The sequence below is a fragment of the Vulpes lagopus genome, chromosome 1, assembly GCF_018345385.1.
Source record: "Vulpes lagopus strain Blue_001 chromosome 1, ASM1834538v1, whole genome shotgun sequence".
Lineage (NCBI taxonomy): Eukaryota > Metazoa > Chordata > Mammalia > Carnivora > Canidae > Vulpes > Vulpes lagopus.
In genome coordinates, this window is record NC_054824.1 from 75,775,857 (window position 1) to 75,799,826 (window position 23,970).

A 23,970-nucleotide genomic window follows, 5' to 3' on the forward strand; every position below is an offset into this window, starting at 1 on the left:
ATACCTTCTCTTTTTTTTTCTTTTCTTTTTAACAATTGGAGAATTTTTTTTTAATATTTTATTTATTTATTCATGAAAGACACAGATAGAGAGGCAGAGACACAGGCGGAGCGAGAAGCAGGCTCCATGGGGGAGCCCATCGTGGGACTCGATCCCAGGTCTCCAGGATCACACCCTGGGCTGAAGGTGGCGCTAAACCCTGGCTGCCCTCTTTTTTTTTTTCTTTTTTCACTTTATCTCTAAGGGGGTTGCTGAATCATTTTAGCTAAGAACTTCATCTTTGTCTTCCAAAACAACCTTTAGTAGATATATGCTCAGTATTTTTATTTTTTAATTTATTTGACAGAAAGAGAAAGAGAGCAAGTTCAAGCAGGGCAAGAGGCTAAGGGAGAGGAAGAAGCAGGCTCCCTGCTCATCAGGGAGCCTGATGTGGGACTCAAAGCCAGGGCCCTAGGATCATGACCTGACCTGAAGGCAGCTGCTTAACCAACTGAGCTACCCAGGTGCCCTATACTCAGTATTTTTTAAGGGCAATTTGACATTATTTCCTAAAGTAAAAAATATGTATGGTATGCTTCAACCCAATTTGGAAATGTGTTCCATAGGGCAGCCCTGGTGGCGCAGCAGTTTAGCGCCACCTGCAGCCTGGGGTGTGATCCTGGAGACCCAGGATCAAGTCCCACATTGGGCTCCCTGCATGGAGCCTGCTTCTCCCTCTGCCTGTGCCTCTGCCTCTCTGCCTGCCTCTCTCTCTCTCCGCCTCTGAATTAATTAAAAAAAAAAAAAAAAGGAAATGTGTTCCATAAAAGTATTTGGAACTGTGCAATCTATGTTCAAGGGTATTCTTTGCAAAACTATAGATAGGCCTATATTAGTATTAAATTATGGTATAATCCTATAATGGAATACTATGTAGCTGTTAAAGAATGAACATCTCAAAAAAAAAAAAAAAAAAAGAATGAAGATCTCTATATACTGACTTGGAAAGATATTTAAGCTCTTAAAAAAAATTGGAAACCAGTATGTGTAGTTAGCCTATTTTATTTAAGAATTAGAATTAATTTTTATTTTTTATTTTTAAAGATTTTATTTTATTTATTCATAGAGACAGAGAGAGAGAGGCAGAGACACAGGCAGAGGGAGAAGCAGGCTCCATGCAGGGAGCCTGATGTGGCACTCGATTCCGGGTCTCCAGGATCACACCCTGGGCTGCAGGCGGTGCTAAACCGCTGCACCACCGGGGCTGCCCAGAATTAATTTTTAAAAAAAGAATTACAATTAATAATTCAACTTAATAAAACTGAAATTAAAACAAAAAAATTAAAAAGTGTATGTACATACACAATAAAAAATAATCTGAAGGTATACACATACTAAAGAATCTGGAGTTATACCAAAATATTAATGGCTTTCTTTAAGAGTTGGAGTATGGGGGGCTTTTTTTGTTGCTAAGTTATGTATTTTTATAATGTTCTGATATATTACTTATCAAGAGAAAGATAAAAATTTTAAATATGTGTAACAGGAAACCAATTTATTATACATATATATTTGAAAATGTTATTGCCTTAGCTGTTTTTCTTTACTGAACTCTGTTCTCTGGTTACTTCTAGAAAATGAATATATTACTGAACATTTACTTTGTAACCAAAATTAAGAATATGTTTAGATAAAGTTTACTTTGTAATTTTTTAAATTAAATTATATGAAGTTCAGTGTGGCTTTTAGACACCTATATATATATATATGTTATTGGCACTAATACCACAAACTCAGCTTTCATTTCTTTTCTCAGATTTTTTGAGAATGTATAAAAGGCTTTAGGGACACATTTAAAAATTAAAACAATTTGTTAGTTACACATCCAGCTTTTTTCCCAAGAAATTTAGAGGAATTTTTAGATATATTTCTTGGGGCACATGATGATCAGTCAAAAGAGCATGTGACTTCATCTCTTGGATGTGAGTTTGAACCCCACGTTAGGTGTAGACAGTACTTAAAAATAAAATCATTTAAAAAAAAAAAAGACATTTCTTGGGACACCTGGGTGGCTCAGTGGTTGAGCATCTGCCTTTGGCTCAGGTCGTGATCCCGGGGTCCCCACATCAAGTCCCACATTGGTGTCCCCAGAAGGAGCCTGCTTCTTCCTCTACCTGTGTCTCTGCCTCTCTCTCTGTGTCTCTCAAGAATAAATAAAATCTTTAAAAAAAAAGAAAAAAAAGACATTGCTTTTTTTCTAAGATATTTTTTGTTTTTAATTCACTTAGCTTTTCCAAATTCTGCTTCTTACATCTTGATGGATTGAGGGGGGTCTCTTGATTTTTTTTTTTTAAAGAGAGATCATGAAAAAGAATGTTTGAAAATTAAAACTTTTTGTTACACCAACTATTAATAGGTTACAAGTTACCAACTATTAATTTTTAAATTTTTTATTTAAAAGTAATTGAACTGAAAAATTATAAATACATGCGTTAGAAAAACAAGAGTAAATAATGAAATGAGGATTTTTGTTTTTTCTCTCTATAAAAGCATCTCTTACACCTAAATCACAATTTACTGATTTTTAAATTTATAATTTGGAGATTATAATTGTTTTAGTGCTTTGAGAGAAGTTCTCTAAAAAGCAGATGTTACGAGGGCAAAGATTCAATTAGAAAAATAGAAATAGGGATCCCTGGGTGGCGCAGCGGTTTGGCGCCTGCCTTTGGCCCAGGGCGCGATCCTGGAGACCCGGGATCGAATCCCAGGTCGGGCTCCCGGTGCATGGAGCCTGCTTCTCCCTCTGCCTATGTCTCTGCCTCTCTCTCTCTCTGTGACTATCATAACTAAATAAAAATTTAAAAAAATAAAATTAAAAAAAAAAAGAAAACTAGAAATAAGGGGGATGGTGAGTAAACTCGTCTTTAAAAAGTAAAGATGACTTTAACTTTTTACCTTGTATGTGTTTGTATTATATGAATTTTTAACAAAATACACGAATTACTTTATAATAGAAAATATATTTCCATTAGATAAAAAGCTTTTTATTAATTTTTAGATAACTGTAGGTTAATTGATTTTTAAATAACTGTAGATTAATTTTGAAATAACTAAAAATTAATTTTGAAATAACTGTAGATTTTGAAATAACTATAGGTTCATAGGAATATGAACTGATTTTTAAATTTATAATTTGGAGATTATAATTGTTTTAGTGCTTTGAGAGAAGTTCTCTAAAAAGCAGATGTTACGAGGGCAAAGATTCAATTAGAAAAATAGAAATAGGGATCCCTGGGTGGCGCAGCGGTTTGGCGCCTGCCTTTGGCCCAGGGCGCGATCCTGGAGACCCGGGATCGAATCCCAGGTCGGGCTCCCGGTGCATGGAGCCTGCTTCTCCCTCTGCCTATGTCTCTGCCTCTCTCTCTCTCTGTGACTATCATAACTAAATAAAAATTTAAAAAAAATAAAATTAAAAAAAAAAGAAAACTAGAAATAAGGGGGATGGTGAGTAAACTCGTCTTTAAAAAGTAAAGATGACTTTAACTTTTTACCTTGTATGTGTTTGTATTATATGAATTTTTAACAAAATACACGAATTACTTTATAATAGAAAATATATTTCCATTAGATAAAAAGCTTTTTATTAATTTTTAGATAACTGTAGGTTAATTGATTTTTAAATAACTGTAGATTAATTTTGAAATAACTAAAAATTAATTTTGAAATAACTGTAGATTTTGAAATAACTATAGGTTCATAGGAATATGCAGTATATATACACACACACAAAAGAAGGTCCACTGTGATTTTCACCTAGTTTCAAAGTTTAAAAATTTTAAATTTTTTTCTATTTGTCTTTTTTGCATCCTGATTGGCTGCCCTTAAAAATAATGATTGTTAAAAAAAAAAAAAAAAAAAAATGATTGTTTTAATTCATTTGTAAAGTAGAAATTTTAGGAAAATAAATTCAAAATTAGAGATAGGAACAGAGTAGAGGGAGGAATGGATTTTGATAAAAGTTAAAGGGTAACAAATGTTAAATCATACGAATTTAGCGTCTGGATTCACTATAAAATAAAAGTCCCTACAGCTAACCTTGTCTCTGGTCTGATTTTCCGTTGCCCACCATGGGCGCAGCGATGCAGGGTCTGCCGTGGGGGTAAGTGGTCCTGTGTAGCAGTGGGTGTGCAAGACCAAGAGGGCGTCCGGGATGCAGACTTTGTTCTGTATGTTGGTGCTCTGGCCACCGAGAGGTGCAGCCATGAAAACATCATCTCTTATGCAGCCTATTGCCAGCAGGAAGCAAAAATGGACAGGTAAACTTTCCCCTGAGGCTTATTTCCCAAGATCTAATATAACAACTCTTAGGTCTTAAGTGTGTAGAGTACAAGAAGTTTGCATTTTCCAGATTGATTCCAGTAGTAAGAAACTGTTCACTGCTTGGATTGGGGGAGTGGGGACAGTAGGGCATGGGGGCGGAGAGAGTGTCAGGTGATAGAACTGTCATTCATATGGCAATGTCAATAACAACTCCAAAGAAAATGTACTGTGGAGAGATTTTATTTATTTATTTATTTATTTATGGAGAGAATTTTCTTTGGAAGTAAATACTTCTAATGAAACTATTTTAACTTTGATTTTAGCACCTCTGCTAAATCTAAGATGTTAAAAATAACTGTTCATCTAATTGTCATATTATTTGCTATGTCCTTCGCTTAGATAAATTATCACTTAAACATTTGGAGGCTCTTTTTTGTTTACAAAAGATTTTTTTTAAATTGCCAGTGAGGCGGGCTTGAAATGAAGTGTTACTATATATGCAGAAGATTGCCTGTCACACTCCAAACAAATTAATCAAAAGTAGTAGAAATTGCCACATTCCAAGATAGATTAACACTCTCAAATCTAGGAGAGTTAATATGAAGGGTTCACATGTATGTTAGGACCATTTCTGAGGTCTTGAACTTTCATCTATCTGTCAAGACTAAATGACTTTAAAGAACCACGTAGGCAATACAAAGGAAACACCGGTATATACTTTAGAATGATGCTGTTCTAAAGGTGGCAAAAAGGTCAAAATCAGCATCATGAATTATGAAAAACAATCTGTTACCATGATGCTGTGTAACTGATGATCTGTGAAATCTACTCAAAAATCTTTAGCTTCCAAATGTTGGGAAAGCTTAGAGTCAAATGATTGACTGTATAACTGAAAAAGAAAGTGCTATGTTTTTGCATATGTATGTGTATATATATATGTGTGTGTGTAGAATTGTTTAGTAAAAATATATGTACTTAATAGAATGTTCCTTTTTCCCTGAAAAGTTGTCATGAAATTTATGATATTTTATAATTTATGGTGTCTCAGTATTAAGGAAATGTGGTAGAGTGCTAAATGAATGATAAGTTACTTCATTAAATGAGATACTTTCTTAATATAGATGTCTATGTGAAATACACCTTCATAATAGTAGTGCTGCAAAAAAAAAGGAGTGTTGCAAAATCATGGTTATCTTAATTTGAACTAAACTACATGGGTTGTGCACATACACACAATCTCATTTTCAATATTCTGTTCTGTTGAGAAAGAACATTGTAAAAACAGTGGTTTACATACATTTATGTGATATGATTACATATTTTTTTAAAGTTTATATATGTACTTGAATGTGCTAAGGAAAAAGAAATCATTAGGGTTACCAACCATCCCAACTAAATTGCTTTGTTTTAGCACTGAAAATCTCATATCCTAGGAAACCCCTCAGTCTTGGGCAGACCGAGATGACTGGTTATACTAAAAGCACCGCAAATTGTTGATAGCAGTTACCTCTGATAGTGGAATTAGCGGGGAAGTTTATAAAACAGAATTTTCATGTTTTTCTTTGTACATTTCTTCTTTTTTTCTTTATACATTTCTATGTTGTTTGGATTTATACCTTTTCACAATGAGCTTTTATTACTTTTTTTTTTTTTTAATAAGAGACATGTTAAAGTCTTATGTTATATATTAGGAACAGAATGGCTTCCTTAGGAAAGTCGGGGGAGGAATATGAAATCCCATGTTGAGACAGGTCTAGACTAGTTCATCTCCTGTCAGCATCTGACAATGCTGAATATACCTAGAGTATCTAGTTGTCTTTTGGTAAGAAAATCCAACATAGGAACCATTACACAGATGAGGCTGTATAATGGCTTTTTTCATTTTCTTTGAACTGCCAGTATGTTTGTTTAAAACACTTTAATTTCTGGTTCACATTTTATATAATTGAGTAAAAGAGTATTTTGTTTCTATCAGTGAATATGAAGCTACTCATATATGTCTTCTCCTATCTGGGAAAAGAATTTGCTTTCTTTTGATGTCAGTGTTGGAAGAAAAAGTATCTTCAGTGGTTCTTTTTTAATTTTTTAAGATGAAATAGAAACTTACCTTTAAAACTGCCATATTAGTTCATTCCATGAATATTTGAGTGCCTAATATGTTACCAGCAGACTCGGTGAACAAAATAGACACATGTACCTGCATCACAGAACATACAAGTTACAGAGGAAGACAAATATTAAATATACTTACAATTAAATGATTTCAAAATGTGATAAATACTTTGTAGGAAAAAAGGGGTGCTGTAACATAAAAGAGAAAAAAGGGGGAAACATCTAAATTATGGCAGAAAGAGTGAAACTTCAACCTGAACATTGATAAGCTTCAGCCAAATAAAGAGCTTGAAAAAGACTTATGTTAGGAAAAATCCATATTTGCCTGTTGCTGTTATAAGCCACTTCTGTGGACACTGTGTTTGAAGATAAGAGCTTAAGGAGATGCATTGGAGAGACAGGGCTATTTTATTTTAAATGCTGTAGGTCTCTGATGGGTTTTAAGCCAGGCAGTGACACCCATTTTATATTTTAGAGGTCAGTGTGGCAGTGTTTTGGTAAGTGAATTACATTCATACTTTTACATGTAAGGCTGTTGTTCTCAAGTGTGAACAAAATATGCCATGTGTTTCTTACTTAAATAAGGCAAAGGTTACTTGGTAAAATGTGATTACATTTTAAGTGGTAAAAATGTTAAGGTAGTGGTGAGAGAAAGGACTTCGGAGTTCTTTATTGTTTTGTTTGCCACAGTTTTTGAAAGACAGGTGGGTGCTTGGTGGAACTGACTGAACTATGCTAGGTGCTGGTAAGCTTGTGGACGCTTCGGTTCTAGGCTCAGGAAGTGATGGAATTGTGTAGACTCTAGAAAGTATAGACTATGAAAGAAGATGATGGGAAGATTAAAAAAAAATCTTTATGTGAATGAGGGCAACATTATGGCAGGAGAAAGGGAATAGCAAGATGGACATCAGAAAGCAACCTGAATGATTTGCTCATTGTCCTATTATATATCTCGCTGCCCTCTCTACTGACCTGCTCATCCCTGTGCCTATAAACATAATGAAATGCTGAAGTCAGAAATGGATTTCGCAAGCAAACTAGTATTAGAATTTAAGTGTCTCAGTCCATTCTTACCTTTTGATAAATACTGACATATTTTTATAAATTCACACTGAAGTGTAATTTATATTAACTTTCCTTCTGTGAGGACAGGTGCTAATTAGCCACATCATAGGAAAACTGAGGTATATGTCTTAAAAGTAGAAGATAGTGAGTTAGATGTTATGGTATAAAATGACATTTGATATTTAACAAAAGAGTTTTCTTACCTTTATTAATTTTTTATTGTAATGTATAGTTTAGCACTTGAAACTGATATTACGCTGTATGTTGACTAGCTGTAATTTAAACAAAATCTTGGGGGAGGGGAGAAATACAAGTGTAGATTAGTAAATATAATCCATTTTTTTCTGGAATATAATGAAAAATTCAATGTCTATTTTAACAGGCCAATAGCAGGATATGCTAACCTGTGTCCAAATATGATCTCTACCCAGCCTCAGGAATTTGTTGGAATGCTGTCCACAGTAAAACATGAGATTATTCATGCCCTGGTAAATTTTACTGTTAATTACTGTTAATTACTTTCTTTGTGCTTTGATTTTCTGTTTACTATACTCTCATATTGATGTATATGTTAAATTTTTGGATTCTTAGATTTATGTCAGTAAAACCTAGATGATTAGGTCTGCCAAAGAGAATTTTTAATGATCAGGATAATGACTAGATTGAGTTATATTACCTAAAATAATTAAATAAGTAAATTCAGGGGAGGCCTGGGTGGCTCAGTGTTTGAGTATCTGCCTTCAGCTCAGGGCGCCATCCGGGGATCCAGGATGGAGTCCTGCATTGAGCTCCCTACAGGGAGCCTGCTTCTCCCTCTGGCTGTGTCCCTGCTTCTCTCTCTGTGTGTCTCTCATGAATAAATAAACTATTCATTGTCTTAAAAATAAATAAACGAGTAAATTCATTGGGGAAATAGGTGTTTTGAGAAAAAGATTACTTAAAAAAAACATAGCAATTTAGAAAAATCCACTTTCCTCTAAAGTGATCATTGATATGCTAATTATAGATCTTTCTTATGTTTTACAGAGATCTGATTTCAAAAGGCCTCTTGATCTGCTTAGGCTTTCTAAAATTTAAATATACTGATTCAGAACCTTTCCTTCCTTTTCCCAATTTGTCCAAAATAGCAAACTTTTATGTTTTATCCAGAAAATTAAATAAAGTTACCAAGACCCTAGGGAATGTTCTCTTAATGCCATTTATGTATTTAGAAAATAGATGGCAGTAAAATGAGGTAATTGAGAGAGAATGGATCAGAGATTTAGGTGTGAATCTTCTTAGTTCTACCACTGGAAATCTTTGGGATATTGTGCAAATTGTTTAGCCTTTGTAAAATGAAGGTAACAGTAGTACATAATAGTTTTTTTTTTTCTTGGAGATTAAATAAGATAAAACAGAAATGCCCTTCACTGCGCTATTATACATAGTAAGGTGTAATAGAATTAGTGGCAACTATTTCTTAGTCTTAGTGAGCTGTCATGTATGACCTTAAAATGCAAGCCTTAGTCTTTAAATCAGCATTGAATACTTAGTGAAACTTGAGTGTAATCAGACAGTATTTATGTCCTTCAAGTAAGAGGATTCTAAAATGAATCATCTCGGGATCCCTGGGTGGCTCAGCGGTTTGGAGCCTGCCTTCGGCCCAGAGTGTGATTCTGGAGTCCCCGGATTGAGTCCCACATCAGGCTTCCTGCATGGAGCCTGCTTCTCCTTCTGTCTGTGTCTCTGCCTCTCTCTCTCTCTGTGTCTCTCATGAATAAATAAATAAAATATTTTTAAAAAAAATAAAAATAAAATGAATCATCTCTTTTTCTTATAATTTAAAAAAATTAAGCTGAACTGCTAATTGAGGTGAAAGGCAAGGATCATTTTAAGTAATATCTAAAAACTATAAGTACTTGATGTTGAAAGAAACAAAGGAAAACAATAGGTTTTAGGGATAGTACATAAGTGAACATGAATGCAGAAGTACCAGGCATGAGATAAATTAGGCAGTTCACAAAAGGAAAAACCCAACTGATTAAGAGATGTATGAGAAAGTATTCACACTTACATTAGCAGTCAAGGAATCTCAAATTAAAGCTAGATGCATACCATTGACTATAAAAGTATGTATGAAAGTTATGTACATTGACTTCAAGGTAGTGATTACCTCTGGGAAGTGAGGGAGGAAAAGGAGTTAGGTAATGGGGCTTCTGCAGTGTTTTATTAAACGTTTGAGGAAAATAAGGTAAAACTAACATCTTAAATACTCTTATTAAAGATTTTTTTTTACTTTTTCTATATTTGAATTATTTTGAAAACTATAAAAACCTAAGAAGTTTTAAATATTAGCTTAAATCTCAAAAACCATGCTGGACAATGCTAAGAATTAAATGTTTAACACAGATTCCCCATTAAGTTGTCTATTCTCATAGCTATCAATTACGGTTACCTATGGGACTTTGAATACCTAATAAGGTTTCTGAGATGTGAGTGTTTAGAATTTTGAAGCTGAGTGGGAAAAAATGTGTATTTAGAATGTTATAAAGGATGAGGCAAATTATACTATTTTAAGCTTTGTATAACTTCAGTGAATTGTATATTAAGAACTATTCAGATTTTCTTAGCTAACTCAATCAAGTATCCTTTGCATCTTCAGAGATTAAAAAAGAAGAAGAAATCCAGGAATAAAAGAATAATCTGGATTCCATTAATCATTTTGGCAAGCCTTGAATGACACAGAGGCCCCAGTTGTGTAAGCAAGAAATTTGCCAAAGAAATTCGTTAATTAAGTGATCATTTGTGATTGTTATTTAGTTATGAGCTATAGCATATTCTTAATATATAAAACATACATAAAGAAGTAGTTACAAAAGTGCTTTGTTTTAGTTACTAGATTAGGAAAGACAGCAAGAAAGGAAATCTTACTAATGAAATAGATAACAAATGACAATAATATTTTGTATGTGTACCCATTTTCTTATCTATTTTGGGAGGGGAAGGATAGAGAATGGGAATTTTAATACCTTTATGTGAAGTATGTATTATCTCATTAAAATTGAAGACTTCTTAAAAATAGTATTTAAATTGTGACTATATTAAATTCACATTGCAAAAAAACTGGGACGCTATGAATGATTTTATACATTACCATCAAAAGAAACAGCTAACATTTTGATATATGATTCCATTATTTTTTTCCTAAGTGTTCATACACACACATTTCTAGTTTTGTTAAGTACAGATATATATTAAATGTGGACTTTAGGGGGATCCCTGGGTGGCTCAGCGGTTTAGCGCCTGCCTTTGGCCCAGGGCGCGATCCTGGAGTCCCGGGATCGAGTCCCACGTTGGGCTCCTGGCAAGGAACCTGCTTCTCCCTCCTCCTGTGTTTCTGCCTCTCTCTCTCTCTCTCTCTCTCTTTATGTCTATCATAAATAAATAAATAAATAAATAAATAAATAAATAAATAAATAAATAAATAAATCTTTTTTAAAAATGTGGACTTTGGGATCAAAAACTTTGTATTTTTATTAGTGCACTTAGGAGCACACTTGATTGCTCACCCTACTCGAAACTCTACTGTTAATTGTTCTCAGTGGTAACATTCCCTGGAAGCAATTGTAGAGTTTATGTAGTTATAAGTTCATGTGAAGAGAATCAACTGTGATAAATACATTCTTAAACACATATATTTTTTATTCATACCAGTACCAAAGAATGTTGTCACTGTTACTTTGGATTTCTTCACCTACAATTATCTCAAGTAATTGAAATTTAAATTCATAAGATGGAATCCTGAATTTTTGTTCAGTTCTAATATATGGCAAATTCCTGTAGAAGTATTCACCAAGTGCTTTTATGGGGTTCTATAAGTGTTCTCTTTTGATAGCATGTTATGATGTGTATAATCAGACTTGATATTTTTTACTTTGAGACATTTTGAACTTTTTTTATAGGGTTTCTCTGCTGGCCTATTTGCATTCTACCATGATAAAGATGGAAATCCTCTAACTTCAAGATTTGCAGATGGTCTCCCACCTTTTAATTATAGGTATTTGTTATGTTTGTTCTTGTTCTTTTTTGGGAGGATGCTAAGACTGTCATCTGAGAATCATGGCAGGTAGGTGCCATAAATAACAGTGGGTTCATGGCTAGCCTAAAAAAACTGTACCTATTAAAACAGGATAAAAGAAGCTTTACCCTTCCATTTTAGAGACAAAGCAGTTAAGATGCAGAAAATTTAAGTGACTTGCCCAAAAGGCCAGGACTCTTCTTGCCAGCAGAGCTGTTTTCCACCACATTGTAATCTGTGTTACTATACAATGTAGTTAGGCAATGGGAAAATGTGTGTTAGTTATATTTTGGCTTATTAATAATTATTGCCTATCATGGGAACATCTACCTGTAAACTGATACTGTATTTAGTATAGCATATTAGCAGCAGTCTATAGGTTCAGGGCCTAAAATAATATTAAGAAACACTAAAAAAATTTATCAAGAATTTTTTATAGCAAATTACAGAACTGTAACTATTTGCATACATTTATATAAAAAATAAATCTCTACAGTAAGAGGATATGTCCACAAAAAGACATGCACAGGAATATTTCTGGCAATTTTGTAATTAATTGCCAAAAAATAGAAGCTATCCAAAGATCCATCATTAGAAGAATGGCTAATTAAGTTATGATATATTCATATAATTGAAAACTACATGGGATCCCTGGGTGGCGCAGCGGTTTGGTGCCTGCCTTTGGCCCAGGGCGCGATCCTGGAGACCCGGGATCAAATCCCACATCGGGCTCCCGGTACATGGAGCCTGCTTCTCTCTCTGCCTATGTCTCTGCCTCTCTCTCTCTCTCTCTCTGTGACAATCAAAAATAAATTTTAAAAAATAAATTTAAAAAAAAAAGAAAGAAAAGAAAACTACAAGGCACTAAAAAAGAACATACTAATTTTACATGCAATAACATATATGAATATCACAGATACAGTGTTGAGAAAAAGAAGTCATGTAGTTCATTTGTATGGAGTTTTAAAAACAGCAATGATGAAAGAATAAGTGGTTTTACTTGAAAGACCAAGGGGTTAAGTGGCATACAAGGTGAGTATAGATTGGGAAAGGGCACAAGGAAACCTTCCAAGGGTGCTGACAATGTTCCCTGTCTTTATCAGATTAGTGGTATATGGATGTGAGATAAACAATCTTTATACTTAAAATTTGTTCACTTTATATATATTTTACTTTAATTACAGAGATCTCTATTAAAATAGCGAAAATTAAATACTGATGCAGATAATATTTTATTTATTATAATATTTTTATAGTACATGTGAAGAAACAAATTCTAATTAGAAATAGATATTTTCCATCTTAGTTTGTGTTCATTTGGTAATGTAGGAGTCTGGTCTTTCCTAAAAATTGTGGTCTTTATGGGAAACCTAAGTGGTGAAATAGGCATCATCTACATAGTGATGTACATACGGAGGAGAGAGACAGCCACATGAAGAACTATTGTTAAGCTGATAATTTGCAGAGATTTTGTGTATTCAGGACATTCCTCAAAAGCAGGAAATCTTACAGTATAAATGGAGGTAATAGAATAATAGGAAATTCCACTGATAGACATACGAAGAGTTGGATTTGTTCCTACCATATCTATTTGGAGAAACTATTTGTCTTGAAATGTCGATAGTATAGAGGATATTGGGAGTTATTAATAAGATAAAAGCTGTTTATTTTCTGGCTGCCTTTGATCATTATGGATGGTTAAACATTACTTTGCCATGGAAAAAGATAAAAGGAATTAAGAATAACATCTTCAAGACATGGGTAGATGAACAGATGTATGATAGCAAATCTAACAAAATGTTAATTGTGCAATCAGAGTGATGGTTATGGGAGATATACAGGTATTCTCTTTATAATTCTGTCAACATTGTGTATGTTTAAAATTTTCATAAAACAATAGGAAAAATATAGCTCCTTTATATTCTTTTTATGTGTGAAAATGAGAGCTTCATAGGGTTAATGATAGAAGTAATCTAGGAAAAACAAAAAAAGTGATATGGATAATAGGGAAAAAGTAAAATTGATGTCCATTATAATTGATGCCATTATATCCTACCAATGATATATGAATGCTTACTTTACCAGTACTGGATAGTATAGATCTTTTTTTTAGGCCAATCTGGTAAAAGATGGTATCTTGTTGTATTTCTAGGACTACTACTAAGTTTTCAACCATTTGAATTTTCTCTTTGTATATAGCCTATTTTTTGGCCAGTCCTAGATTATTTTCCTCTTCTAATGGTTTTGTTAGAGTACTTTATGATTTAGGGATATTATTATTTATCTCATTTAGTTTTCTTACTTCATTTATCATATTTTTTCATACAAAAAATTTAAAAATCGTGTATCATTAAATTCATCTATTTTTTTGTCTGTTGCTTAAGAAATTTCTGCCCTCCAATGATTATAAAAATACTCTAAATGTTTTCTAATAAATTGTTATTTGTTTTTTACATTCATAGCTCTAATTTCATTCAGAATTTATTTTTGCTTCATGTATTTTGGGATTCTTTTGAAAGGTACATATATGTTTATAACTTATATTTTCTTGGTGGATTGAGCCTTTCATCATATGACATTATAAAATCTCCCTCTTTGTCTCTATAAACAATTTTTTTTTATTTTTTTATTTTTTTTTATTTTATTTTTTTTTTAAATTTTTATTTATTTATGATAGTCACAGAGAGAGAGAGAGAGAGAGAGAGAGGCAGAGACACAGGCAGAGGGAGAAGCAGGCTCCATGCACTGGGAGCCCGATATGGGATTCGATCCCGGGTCTCCAGGATCGCGCCCTGGGCCAAAGGCAGGCGCCAAACCGCTGCGCCACCCAGGGATCCCCAACAATTTTTTTTTTTAAAGTCTATTTTGTCTGATACAGAAGATCTAGCCATTCCAGCTTTCTTTTGAGTACTGTTTGCTTGGTACATCTGTTTAATTCTTTTAGATTCAACCTATTTGTGTCCTTGAGTCTGAACTTTGTTTCTTATAGACATAGTTGGATTATGGGATTTTTTTTTTTAAATGCATTCTTGCAGTCCACCCCATTCTATGCCCTGAAGGCTGCTGGCTTTCACCATGATTGTGGGCTTTTAATTTTCAGGGCTGCCACATAATTGGAGAGGGGACATGGGAAAATGCCACAAAGCTTGCTGTGTTCTTAATGAATTTATCCATCTTTTATTTTTTTATTTTTATTTTTTTTAATTTTTTTTTAAATTTATTTATGATAGTCACAGAGAGAGAGAGAGAGAGGCAGAGACACAGGCAGAGGGGGAAGCAGGCTCCATGCACCAGGAGCCCGATGTGGGATTCGATCCCGGGTCTCCAGGATCGCGCCCTGGGCCAAAGGCAGGCGCCAAACCGCTGCGCCACCCAGGGATCCCTTTATCCATCTTTTAAAAAGTAAATGCTTCCTGGTTTGCTGCAAGTCTTTAGTTAATTTCCAAAGTTCTGAAAAAAGTTGATTTGGCATTTTGCCACTTTCCTCATTGCTTTCATGAACAGAGAATTTTCAGAGGCCTGCTATTTTGCTAATATCTTCCTGGAGTTTATTACTATGTATGGGATGATACAGGGATTTCACTTTTTTCATAGATGGATAATCAGTTTAACAGCACAGTTATTAAGTAAACTATACTTTCTCTACTAAATTAAAATACCAAAAACAAAAAAAAAATGCCATTTGTTGTTGTTATTTATTAAATTCTTTATATCCTTGGATATGTCCCTGGACTTGCTTTTGTTTTATCCAATAAACTTATTAAAAGGAATTAATTCATTGTCATCTGAACCGTATTAGCTATGTGAACTTAAGCAAGTTACTTCATCTCTCTAAGCCTCTGTCTCTTTATCTGCAAAATAGTGATGATAATCTCATAAAATTGTTGAAAAGATTAAATTAGAAAATGGCAAATACTTGCAAAGGACTTGGTGCATAGTAACTCAAATATTTTAATTTCATACTGATTTTCATAAGTACTTTTACTGTTTAAAGTTGTGGTGAATATGTAAAATGACTGTCTTTTATTCTTTAATTACAGTCTTGGATTGTATCAATGGAGTGATAAAGTAGTTCGAAAAGTGGAGAGATTATGGAATGTTCGCGATAATAAGATCGTTCCTCACACTGTGTATCTTCTAGTAACACCTCGTGTTGTCGTACGTAACAAAACTGCTTCATGTTTCCTGGGCCATCTGCTCTTTTTCTTATAGTTCTTTCTTTACTAATCACTATTGCTTAAGAATTTAAGATCAGGAGCACCTGGGTAGCTTAGTTGGTTACATGTCCAACTCTTGGTTTCAGCTCAGGTCATGATCTCTGGGTCATGGAATCGATCTCCACATAGGGTTTTGTGCTCAGTGTGGAGTCTGCTTGAGATTCTCTCCTCCTCTGCCATTCCTCCTGTTTGTGCGTGCACACTGTCTCTCTGTCTCTCAAATAAGTAATTTTTTTTAAAAAAAGAATTTGGGCAGCCCAGGTGGCTCAGCGGTTTAGTGCTCGCTGCCTTCAGCCCAGGGTGTGATCCTGGAGACCTGGGATCGAGTCCCACGTCGGGCTCCCTGCATGGAGCCTGCTTCTCCCTCTGCCTGTGTCTCTGCCTCTCTCTTTCTCCCTCTCTGTGTCTCTCATGAATAAATAAATAAAATCAGAAAGGAAGGAAGGAAGGGAGGGAGGAAGGGAAGAAGGAAGGAAGGAAGGAAGGAAGGAAGGAAGGAAGGAAGGAAATTTTAAGATTAGAGCCTATAATAAGAAAACCAATATAAAGGCAGTACAGTGAAGCTACAAGCCAAAAGAAATCTGAAGAAATAGAAATTTGGCAATAACTCTTCCTGGCTCCATTCGACTCATTACTTTAAACAAGTGCTCCTCTACTGTCATACCTCTTAAGATCACTGCTACTATTTGCATAATTGCTGATCATGCAGTCTATATTAGTCAAGGTTGTCCAGAGAAACAGAACCAATAGAATGTGTTGACTGAGAAAAAGGGGGAGAAATTGAGGGAGGGAGGGAAGGAAATTTATTTTAAGAAAATGGCTCATGCAGTTTTGGAGGTTTAGAGAGCCCAAACTCTCATAAGCTGACAGGCTAGAACTCAGGCAAGAGTAACTAACAGTTTGAGTTTAAGGCAGTAAGCTTGCAGAAGTTCTTCTTGCTTGGGTAAAGTCAGTCTTTGTTCTTTTAAGGCCTTCAACTGATTGGATGAGGCCTGTCTATATTCTGGAGGGTAATCTGCTATACTTAAAGTAAATGTTAATCTCCCCCAAAAACACACTTACCGAAACATTCAGAATAATGTTTGATCAAATATCTGGGCACTGTGGCCTAGCCAAGTTGACACATAAAATTAACCATCCCATCCTCTTATTTTTAAAATAAACGCTGCCCCCAATGTGGGGCTCAAGTTTAAAACCTCAGGAACAATGGGACGCCTGGGTGGCTCAGCAGTTGAGCATCTACCTTTGAGGGCGTGATCCTGGAGTCCCGGGATTGATTCTGTCAGGCTCCCTGCATTGGAGCCTGCTTCTCCCTCTACCTGTGTCTCTGCCTCTCTCTGTGTCTCTCATGAATAAATAAGTAAAATCTTTAAAAAAAAAAAAAAAAAGAGGGAGTGATGATGAACCCCGGTGACTCTGAGTGCCTCACTGACGCCATCACCGCAGCAAGCTGACTAACCCCCTGCCGCTGGGCTGGGGAGAAAGCGGAGGGCCCGGAAACCTTTACTAGTGATGAATCCCTGTTTGATTCCCCATTAGGTGTTTGAAGATTTCCACCGCTGTTACCCTTGATTCAAGCTTGATTATTCTGGAAGCCTACCTGGGGCAGTGCCCTTTCAAAGGTTAGGTACTAATCAGATACTGAAGGGCTGAAGCTTGTAATTCACGCTCTTGGATCAGTGCTGTTGAGGTGTCTGTACCCTTGGAATGGCTCGTGCCACTTGAACCTGCAGGCTGTGAAGAGTCATGTCCTTTTTCCTTGGCTAATACGGGTTTTGTTCATGCAGAGGATACCTCCTATCTGATTGGTGTTGGGCAGATCCTAGGAACTTCCATCTAATTTCCCTGCATTAATCTATGTGAGCAGCTGTCAACTTACTGGAGGAAAGAAACTGCCCAGAAATTTTGAGATGCTTAAATACTTTTAGACCAATTAGACTTATTTAATATGAATACTTGTTTTTATTAAAAGGATTCCAATAAAATATTAAAAAAAAAAAAGACCCCAAGATCAAGAGTCACATGCTCTACTGACTGAAGCCAGTGCCCCTGCCTTCTGAACTTTTGGACTGCTCTTGGAGTATTTCCCATCACTGGAAATTTCTAAACAAAGAACAGAAAAAAAAAAATAAGCAAAATTTTATTCTAATGAAAAACTTATTTTTGTTTAAAAGACTGTATCTAAACTAAAAGCAGTTTATGCCTTCTTTAAAAACATTGTTGATACAATGTTTTTACAGATGGTAGTCATGTTAGTTTATAGCTTTTTTTTTTTAAGATTTTATTTATTCATGAGAGACACACACATAGAGAGAAAGAGAGATAGTCGGGGAGAAGCAGGCTTCCCACACATTGCCCAATGCGGGACTCAATCCTCAGACTCAGGATCATGCCCTGAGCCACCCAGGTGTCCCAGGCTATAGCTTTTTTGAAATATATATGACTTCAAACCCAACTCTTCAAATAGAGAGAAAAAATATCAAGAGAAATAGTAATTTACTAGCAGTGAAGAGTGTAATAGTATCAAAATATTTTAATTATGTTAAAAATCATATTTTTAATGGATGTCCTTACTTCTCACCAATCATTCTTTAATGATTATTATAGTTATATAAAAATAATGTCATTATCATATTGTACTTTTGTAGGGTTTATTTATTTTTTCTGGTTCTTAGGATGAAGCCCGAAAACATTTTAACTGTCCAATTCTGGAGGGAATGGAACTCGAAAATCAAGGTGGTATGGGCACTGAGCTCAACCACTGGGAAAAGAGGTTATTAGAGGTTAGTTTACTTTTAAATCTTACTAGACATATTTTTTCTTCAATCAAAAGAAAGTAATTCTTTTTTAATAAAAGTAATTCTTATTCGTTATTCAAACAGTATAATGGTTTGTAAAGTAAAATTACTATTTTTCTTTATTTTTTTGTGTGTGTGTGTGTTTTTCTCTTAATAAGCAATTTCTCATTATTAAATTCAGGTCAATAGCAAACTAGAATGAATCTTACCTGACCTCCTTGGTTATTATTTATTTGTTTGTTTGTTAACTCCTTGCCTCTTTTTAAGACTCCAATGTTTGATAAGCAGCCCCTAAAATAAATACTGCTTCTCGTTCCAACTTACTTCCCTTTCTTTTCCATAAGGTGGACCCTACATAAACCTAAAAACTTCTTGTACCTTTTCCCCTTCATCGCTTCAGATCCACTTTTAGATGTAATCACTTCCAGAAATGTTGTATATGTGTAGAGATGTACGCACCAATACACTGTTTTGTTTTTTAATGGATTTATACATTTGTGCAACTATTTTCCACTTAATGCATATTAGATATCTTTCCAAGCAGTATAGGGCTCCTGTGATAATGCAATGTATGCTTTCCTAAAAAATCTCTTTCTTCAAAATTGAACACTAAAAATAAGAAGACTTGTGGGAAAAACAAACATTATACCACTAACTAAAGCAGTAAGTCATAATAAAAGTACTAGTTCAGGGATCCCTGGGTGGCGCAGCGGTTTAGCGCCTGCCTTTGGCCCAGGGCGCGATCCTGGAGACCCAGGATCGAATCCCACGTCGGGCTCCTGGTGCATGGAGCCTGCTTCTCCCTCTGCCTATGTCTCTGCCTCTCTCTCTCTCTCTCTCTCTCTCTCTCTCTCTCTCTCTATGTGACTACCATAAATAAATAAAAATTAAACAAAAAAAAATTTTAAAAAAAGTACTAGTTTAATTTTAAACATATTTCCAATAGATAACCTCCTATATTTATTCTAATATTTCTTTTTTTTTTAACAACTTTTTTTTTTTTTTTTTAAGATTTTATTTACTCATGAGAGACACAGAGAGAGAGAGGGAGAGAGAGAGGCAGAGACACAGGCAGAGGGAGAAGCAGGCTCCATGCAGGGAGCCCAACGTGGGACTTGATCCCGGGTCTCCAGGATCATGCCCTGGACTGTAGGCAGCACTAAACCGCTGAGCCACCCGGGCTGCCCTACTCTAATATTTCTTAAACAACAACAAATGATGGTAGTCAGAAGAGAGATTTTATAAAATAATTAATGAGGGAAGAGTAAAATGTACAAAATTGGAGTCATGCAGTTAGCATTTTTAAAACAGAGCCTCTGGCCATACTAAACCAAGTGGAAGAACAGGGAATGAATGCACAGGACAGCATTTGTCTGTTGCTGTGTTTACCTGTCTTAGTGTACTTTATATTTAGCTGCTATTGCTCCGTTGCACAAAATATTAAAATCCGGGGAAAAGTCATTATAAACCAACATGATTTAATAGCTACATAGTATTATATGAATGTAACAACAGTCCTGTGTTACTGAACAACTGTGGTTTAATTATTTTATTTTTATTATATTTTTAAGTAATCTCTACATTAGGCATGAGTCTTGAGCTTACAACCCTGGTATCAAGGGTTGCACACTCTACTGATTGAGCCAGCCGGTGGTCCCTAAATTTTTTATTTTAAAAATGTTGTAATGTGGGCAGCCCAGGTGGCTTAGTGGTTTAGTGCCACGTTCAGCCCAGGGTGTGATCCTGGAGACCCGTGATCTAGTCCCATGTCAGGCTCCCTGCATGGAGCCTGCTTCTCCCTCTGCCTGTCTCTCTCTCTCTCATGAATGAATGAATAAAATTTTTAAAATCTTAAAAAAAAAGTTGTAATGAGGGGCACCTGGGTGCCTCAGCGGTTGAGCATCTGCCTTCTGCTCAGGGCATGATCCCGGGGTCCCAGGGTCAAGTCCCACATCAGGCTCCCTGCATGGAGCCTGCTTCTCCCTCTGCCTGTGTCTCTGTCTCTGTCTCTCTGTCTCCCTGTCTCCCATGAATGAATAAATAAAATCTTTTTTAAAAATGTGATGAGCAATTTATTTATATTCGTGATGCCTTTCAGGAATGGCATTTCAGTGGATGTTCTTAGGTTCAACTAAATAAGCATTCAAGTTCACAAGACCTAACAAGCCACATTGAAGAAAGATGTACTTGGGGCAGCCCCGGTGGCGCAGTGGTTTCGCGCTGCCTGCAGCCCGGGTTGTGATCCTGGAGACCCGGGATCGAGTCCCACGTCGGGCTCCCTGCATGGAGCCTGCTTCTCCCTCTGCCTGTGTCTCTGCCTCTCTCTCGCTCTCTCTGAATGAATAAATAAATAAATCTTAAAAAAAAAAAAAAAAGATAAAAGATGTACTTGGAAGAATACAACAAAGACTGCACAGCCTGGAGCCTGGCAAAATTCAGGCATTTCTCATGCTCCACATAGCAGTGTAGGGGATGTCATCCATGCCTCTTCCCCTCCCCACTCCAGCTCAAATACAGGAGCATAAGGCCATAACAGAGGGGCTTAAGAACCAGCCTGACTTAGAAATAGTATGTCCCAAATGAGAACTAATATGTTTTCTTTTTAACAGTTCCATAGACATAAATTCTAGATCTGTATAAGGGACATCCCCATAAGAGTCAGTGCACATAGGGAAATTCCAAATCAGTTTCATACTTAGAGAAGAGTGAGATTAATGCTTCACTGAGTGTAAAGCATTAATGCTTTACAATCTGTTCTTATCTAGGTAACCACAAAGAAATAGTGATGGGAACTTATGAAAGGCACATTAAATTTGTTTCTCCCGGAAATTTCAGTTTTTTAATTTTCCTTAAGCAGTTTTCCCAAGTGATTCCCATTAGAAAACTGTAGGTTAGTCACATATGAAAATTTATTTACTTTACAGTAGAGACTTGACAGTATTAATTTCACTAATGGCTGCCTTTCTCTGAAATCAACTTTGTGTCCCTGAACCACTTTTTAAAATGATATTAAAGTACTTGAGATGACCATCTAGCATTCACCATAAGGATCTGAAAAGTAATCAGAGCTGTTGTAGGAATTTTATGATATGAATTGTAACACTGGGTAGATAGTAGACTTTGATGACATTTTAGGTCCCTCATGTAACTCCTTTGATCCTATGATTCTGTAATACTTGATTTGCATATTGATGTATATTTCTGTGATACTAAGGTTGAGGGTTATAAAGTTGGATTTTTATTTATTTATTTATTTATTTGTAATTTAGGCAAATAACCAACCCTTCAAATATTTTATGGGCATCTGTCTCAACCACTCATTTTACATTATCTGGAGAGTGTAATATTTTTTATAGTATTTCTGTTTCCATATATTTGTCCTCAGTTTCATCAGAGTTCTAAATGCTGGTAGTCTGCCATTTTAGGAAATTGTATACAATATAGACATGTAAAACAGAAAACAGATCTGGTTTTGAGTTGCATCATTGTACTTTAAAGAAGGCTTATATATTTCACTACTTTAAGTGAATAAGTCAGCCTCTTATGCTTGAGACATTTTACATATATATATATATCAAAGTAATCATGGGAATTATTAGGAGTTTTAGAAAGTCCAGTTTTCTAATTTAAAATCTGTTGATTTTCAGAATGAAGCAATGACTGGTTCTCACACCCAGAACCGAGTCTTCTCTCGAATCACTCTGGCATTAATGGAAGACACTGGGTAAGACACCTGTAAGAATATTATATGAATTGTTATTAAAATGATACAAACATTAAGTTTAATATTAAGATGAAATGAGTATTAGTTTAAGAAAATATATGAGTACTTGAGTGGCTCAGCCATTAAATATCTGCCTTTGGCTCGGGCCATGATCCTAGGATCCGGGGATCGAGCCCTGAGTCAGGCTCCCTGTTCCTTTGGGAGTCTGCTTCTCCCTCTCCCTCTGCCTGCCACTCTGCTGCCTACTTGTGCATGTGTTCTCTCTGTCTCTGTCTCTGTCAAATAAATACATAAAATCTTTAAAATATATATATATATTTTTTACACTGAAATAAAATATTTGAGTTTTGTGCAATTAGCTATCATAACCTATACCAATTCTATTCATTAATTTAATAAATACTTGAGGCCCTGAGGTATAGTAATGAACAGAACAAAATTCCAAGCATTGTGAGATTTATTTTGTAGTGAGTATTTTGCATTAGAGGCCATGCTAATATAAAGGAAAGACTAAACAAATCTTTAAAGTTGTGAATGAAATTGATGATGTGTAGATTCCTCGTTTTTAAAGCAGTAGAGCTTTCTGGTAAAGTAGTAGGATGCTGTTTTTAAATGACTCTAAACAATGCTAGTTTCTTTAAGATACCAGTAGGTACAGAAACACTGTGGAGTTTGTAAAGTAACTTGTGAAATCACGGCACTGGCGAATTTTATACCACTTTTCCTTTTTCTAGGGCAACACAGCAGTAACATGGGCAAGCTGTTTCTAAATATCTGACAATATTTTAAAGTTATAGACTTGGAAATTAATTTTCAGAAACCCGTAAGACTTAAGTGTAGGTTAACTAAGTTGCTTCTCCCAGTAAAAAACATTATTATTTATCTATCCAGAAACCTGGAAATTATCCTTGACAACTCCTTCTCAACACCTCTTAATCCAATCAATCAAAAGTCTTGTGTAATTTTTAGCTTTGTTATCCCGGAGTCTATCTACTTTTTTGGTCACCACTGCCTTTATCAAGGCCACCATTATATTTTGCCTGGATTACTGTAGTAGCTTTTTCTTATCTGTCTCCCTGCATTTTAAATAGTCCTTTCTACTGCCCAAAGGCTTTCACATATTCTGCGCAAGTATTCTTGAGAAGTTTCTTTCTTTTTTTTTTTTTTTTGTATAGTGTCTCACACAGTAAGAAGGATATGTATCATGACCGAAGTACACACATGCATATATAATGGTTAAGAGCAAAGACATTGATATAGGTACCAAGACCATTGACTGATGAAAGAATAGTTTTAAAAGTTACTCCTGGGACAACTGGGTATCTACATGCAAAAGAATAAACCCCTACTACATATGATTATGTATAAAGATTAACTCAAAATGAATCAAAGACCTAAATATGAAACTCTTAGAATTGAAGAGCCCAAGATTGTGGAGGAGTAGGAGACCTTAGATTTGTCTGGTCCCAGGAATTCAGCTAGATAGCTATCAAATGATTCTGAACACGTATGAACTCAATTGGAGATCAAGAACAGAATTGCTGCAATTCTACAAATAGAAAAGTGACCATTTTCTGCAAAAATGGAAAAAGATGGAAAAAGTCACCTCAAAAGAGAGAACAAGAGGCAGTACTGACAGCCAGGGACCTAATCAATATGGATATAAGTCAGATGTCAGAACTAGAGCTCAGAATAATG

At 35.2% G+C, this 23,970-nt stretch overlaps 1 protein-coding gene and 1 non-coding gene across 3 annotated transcripts in view; both read left to right on the forward strand.

The window, feature by feature from the left end:
• Positions 1-23,970, forward strand: part of LMLN (leishmanolysin like peptidase) — an 89,489-nt gene that overhangs the window by 16,832 nt on the left and 48,687 nt on the right. The window contains exons 6-11 of one of the 2 annotated variants that reach the window (XM_041771403.1): positions 4,117-4,295; positions 7,859-7,964; positions 11,418-11,581; positions 15,574-15,691; positions 18,426-18,533; positions 22,196-22,272. In XM_041771403.1, the coding sequence (XP_041627337.1) occupies positions 4,117-4,295; positions 7,859-7,964; positions 11,418-11,581; positions 15,574-15,691; positions 18,426-18,533; positions 22,196-22,272 (752 nt within the window). The remainder of the gene's footprint in view (positions 1-4,116; positions 4,296-7,858; positions 7,965-11,417; positions 11,582-15,573; positions 15,692-18,425; positions 18,534-22,195; positions 22,273-23,970) is intronic. The other variant, XM_041771413.1, reaches the window with a different exon arrangement.
• LOC121475281 lies at positions 17,144-17,206 on the forward strand. Its single transcript, XR_005983705.1, has one exon. It is a non-coding gene; the product is annotated as a small nucleolar RNA SNORD48 (small nucleolar RNA).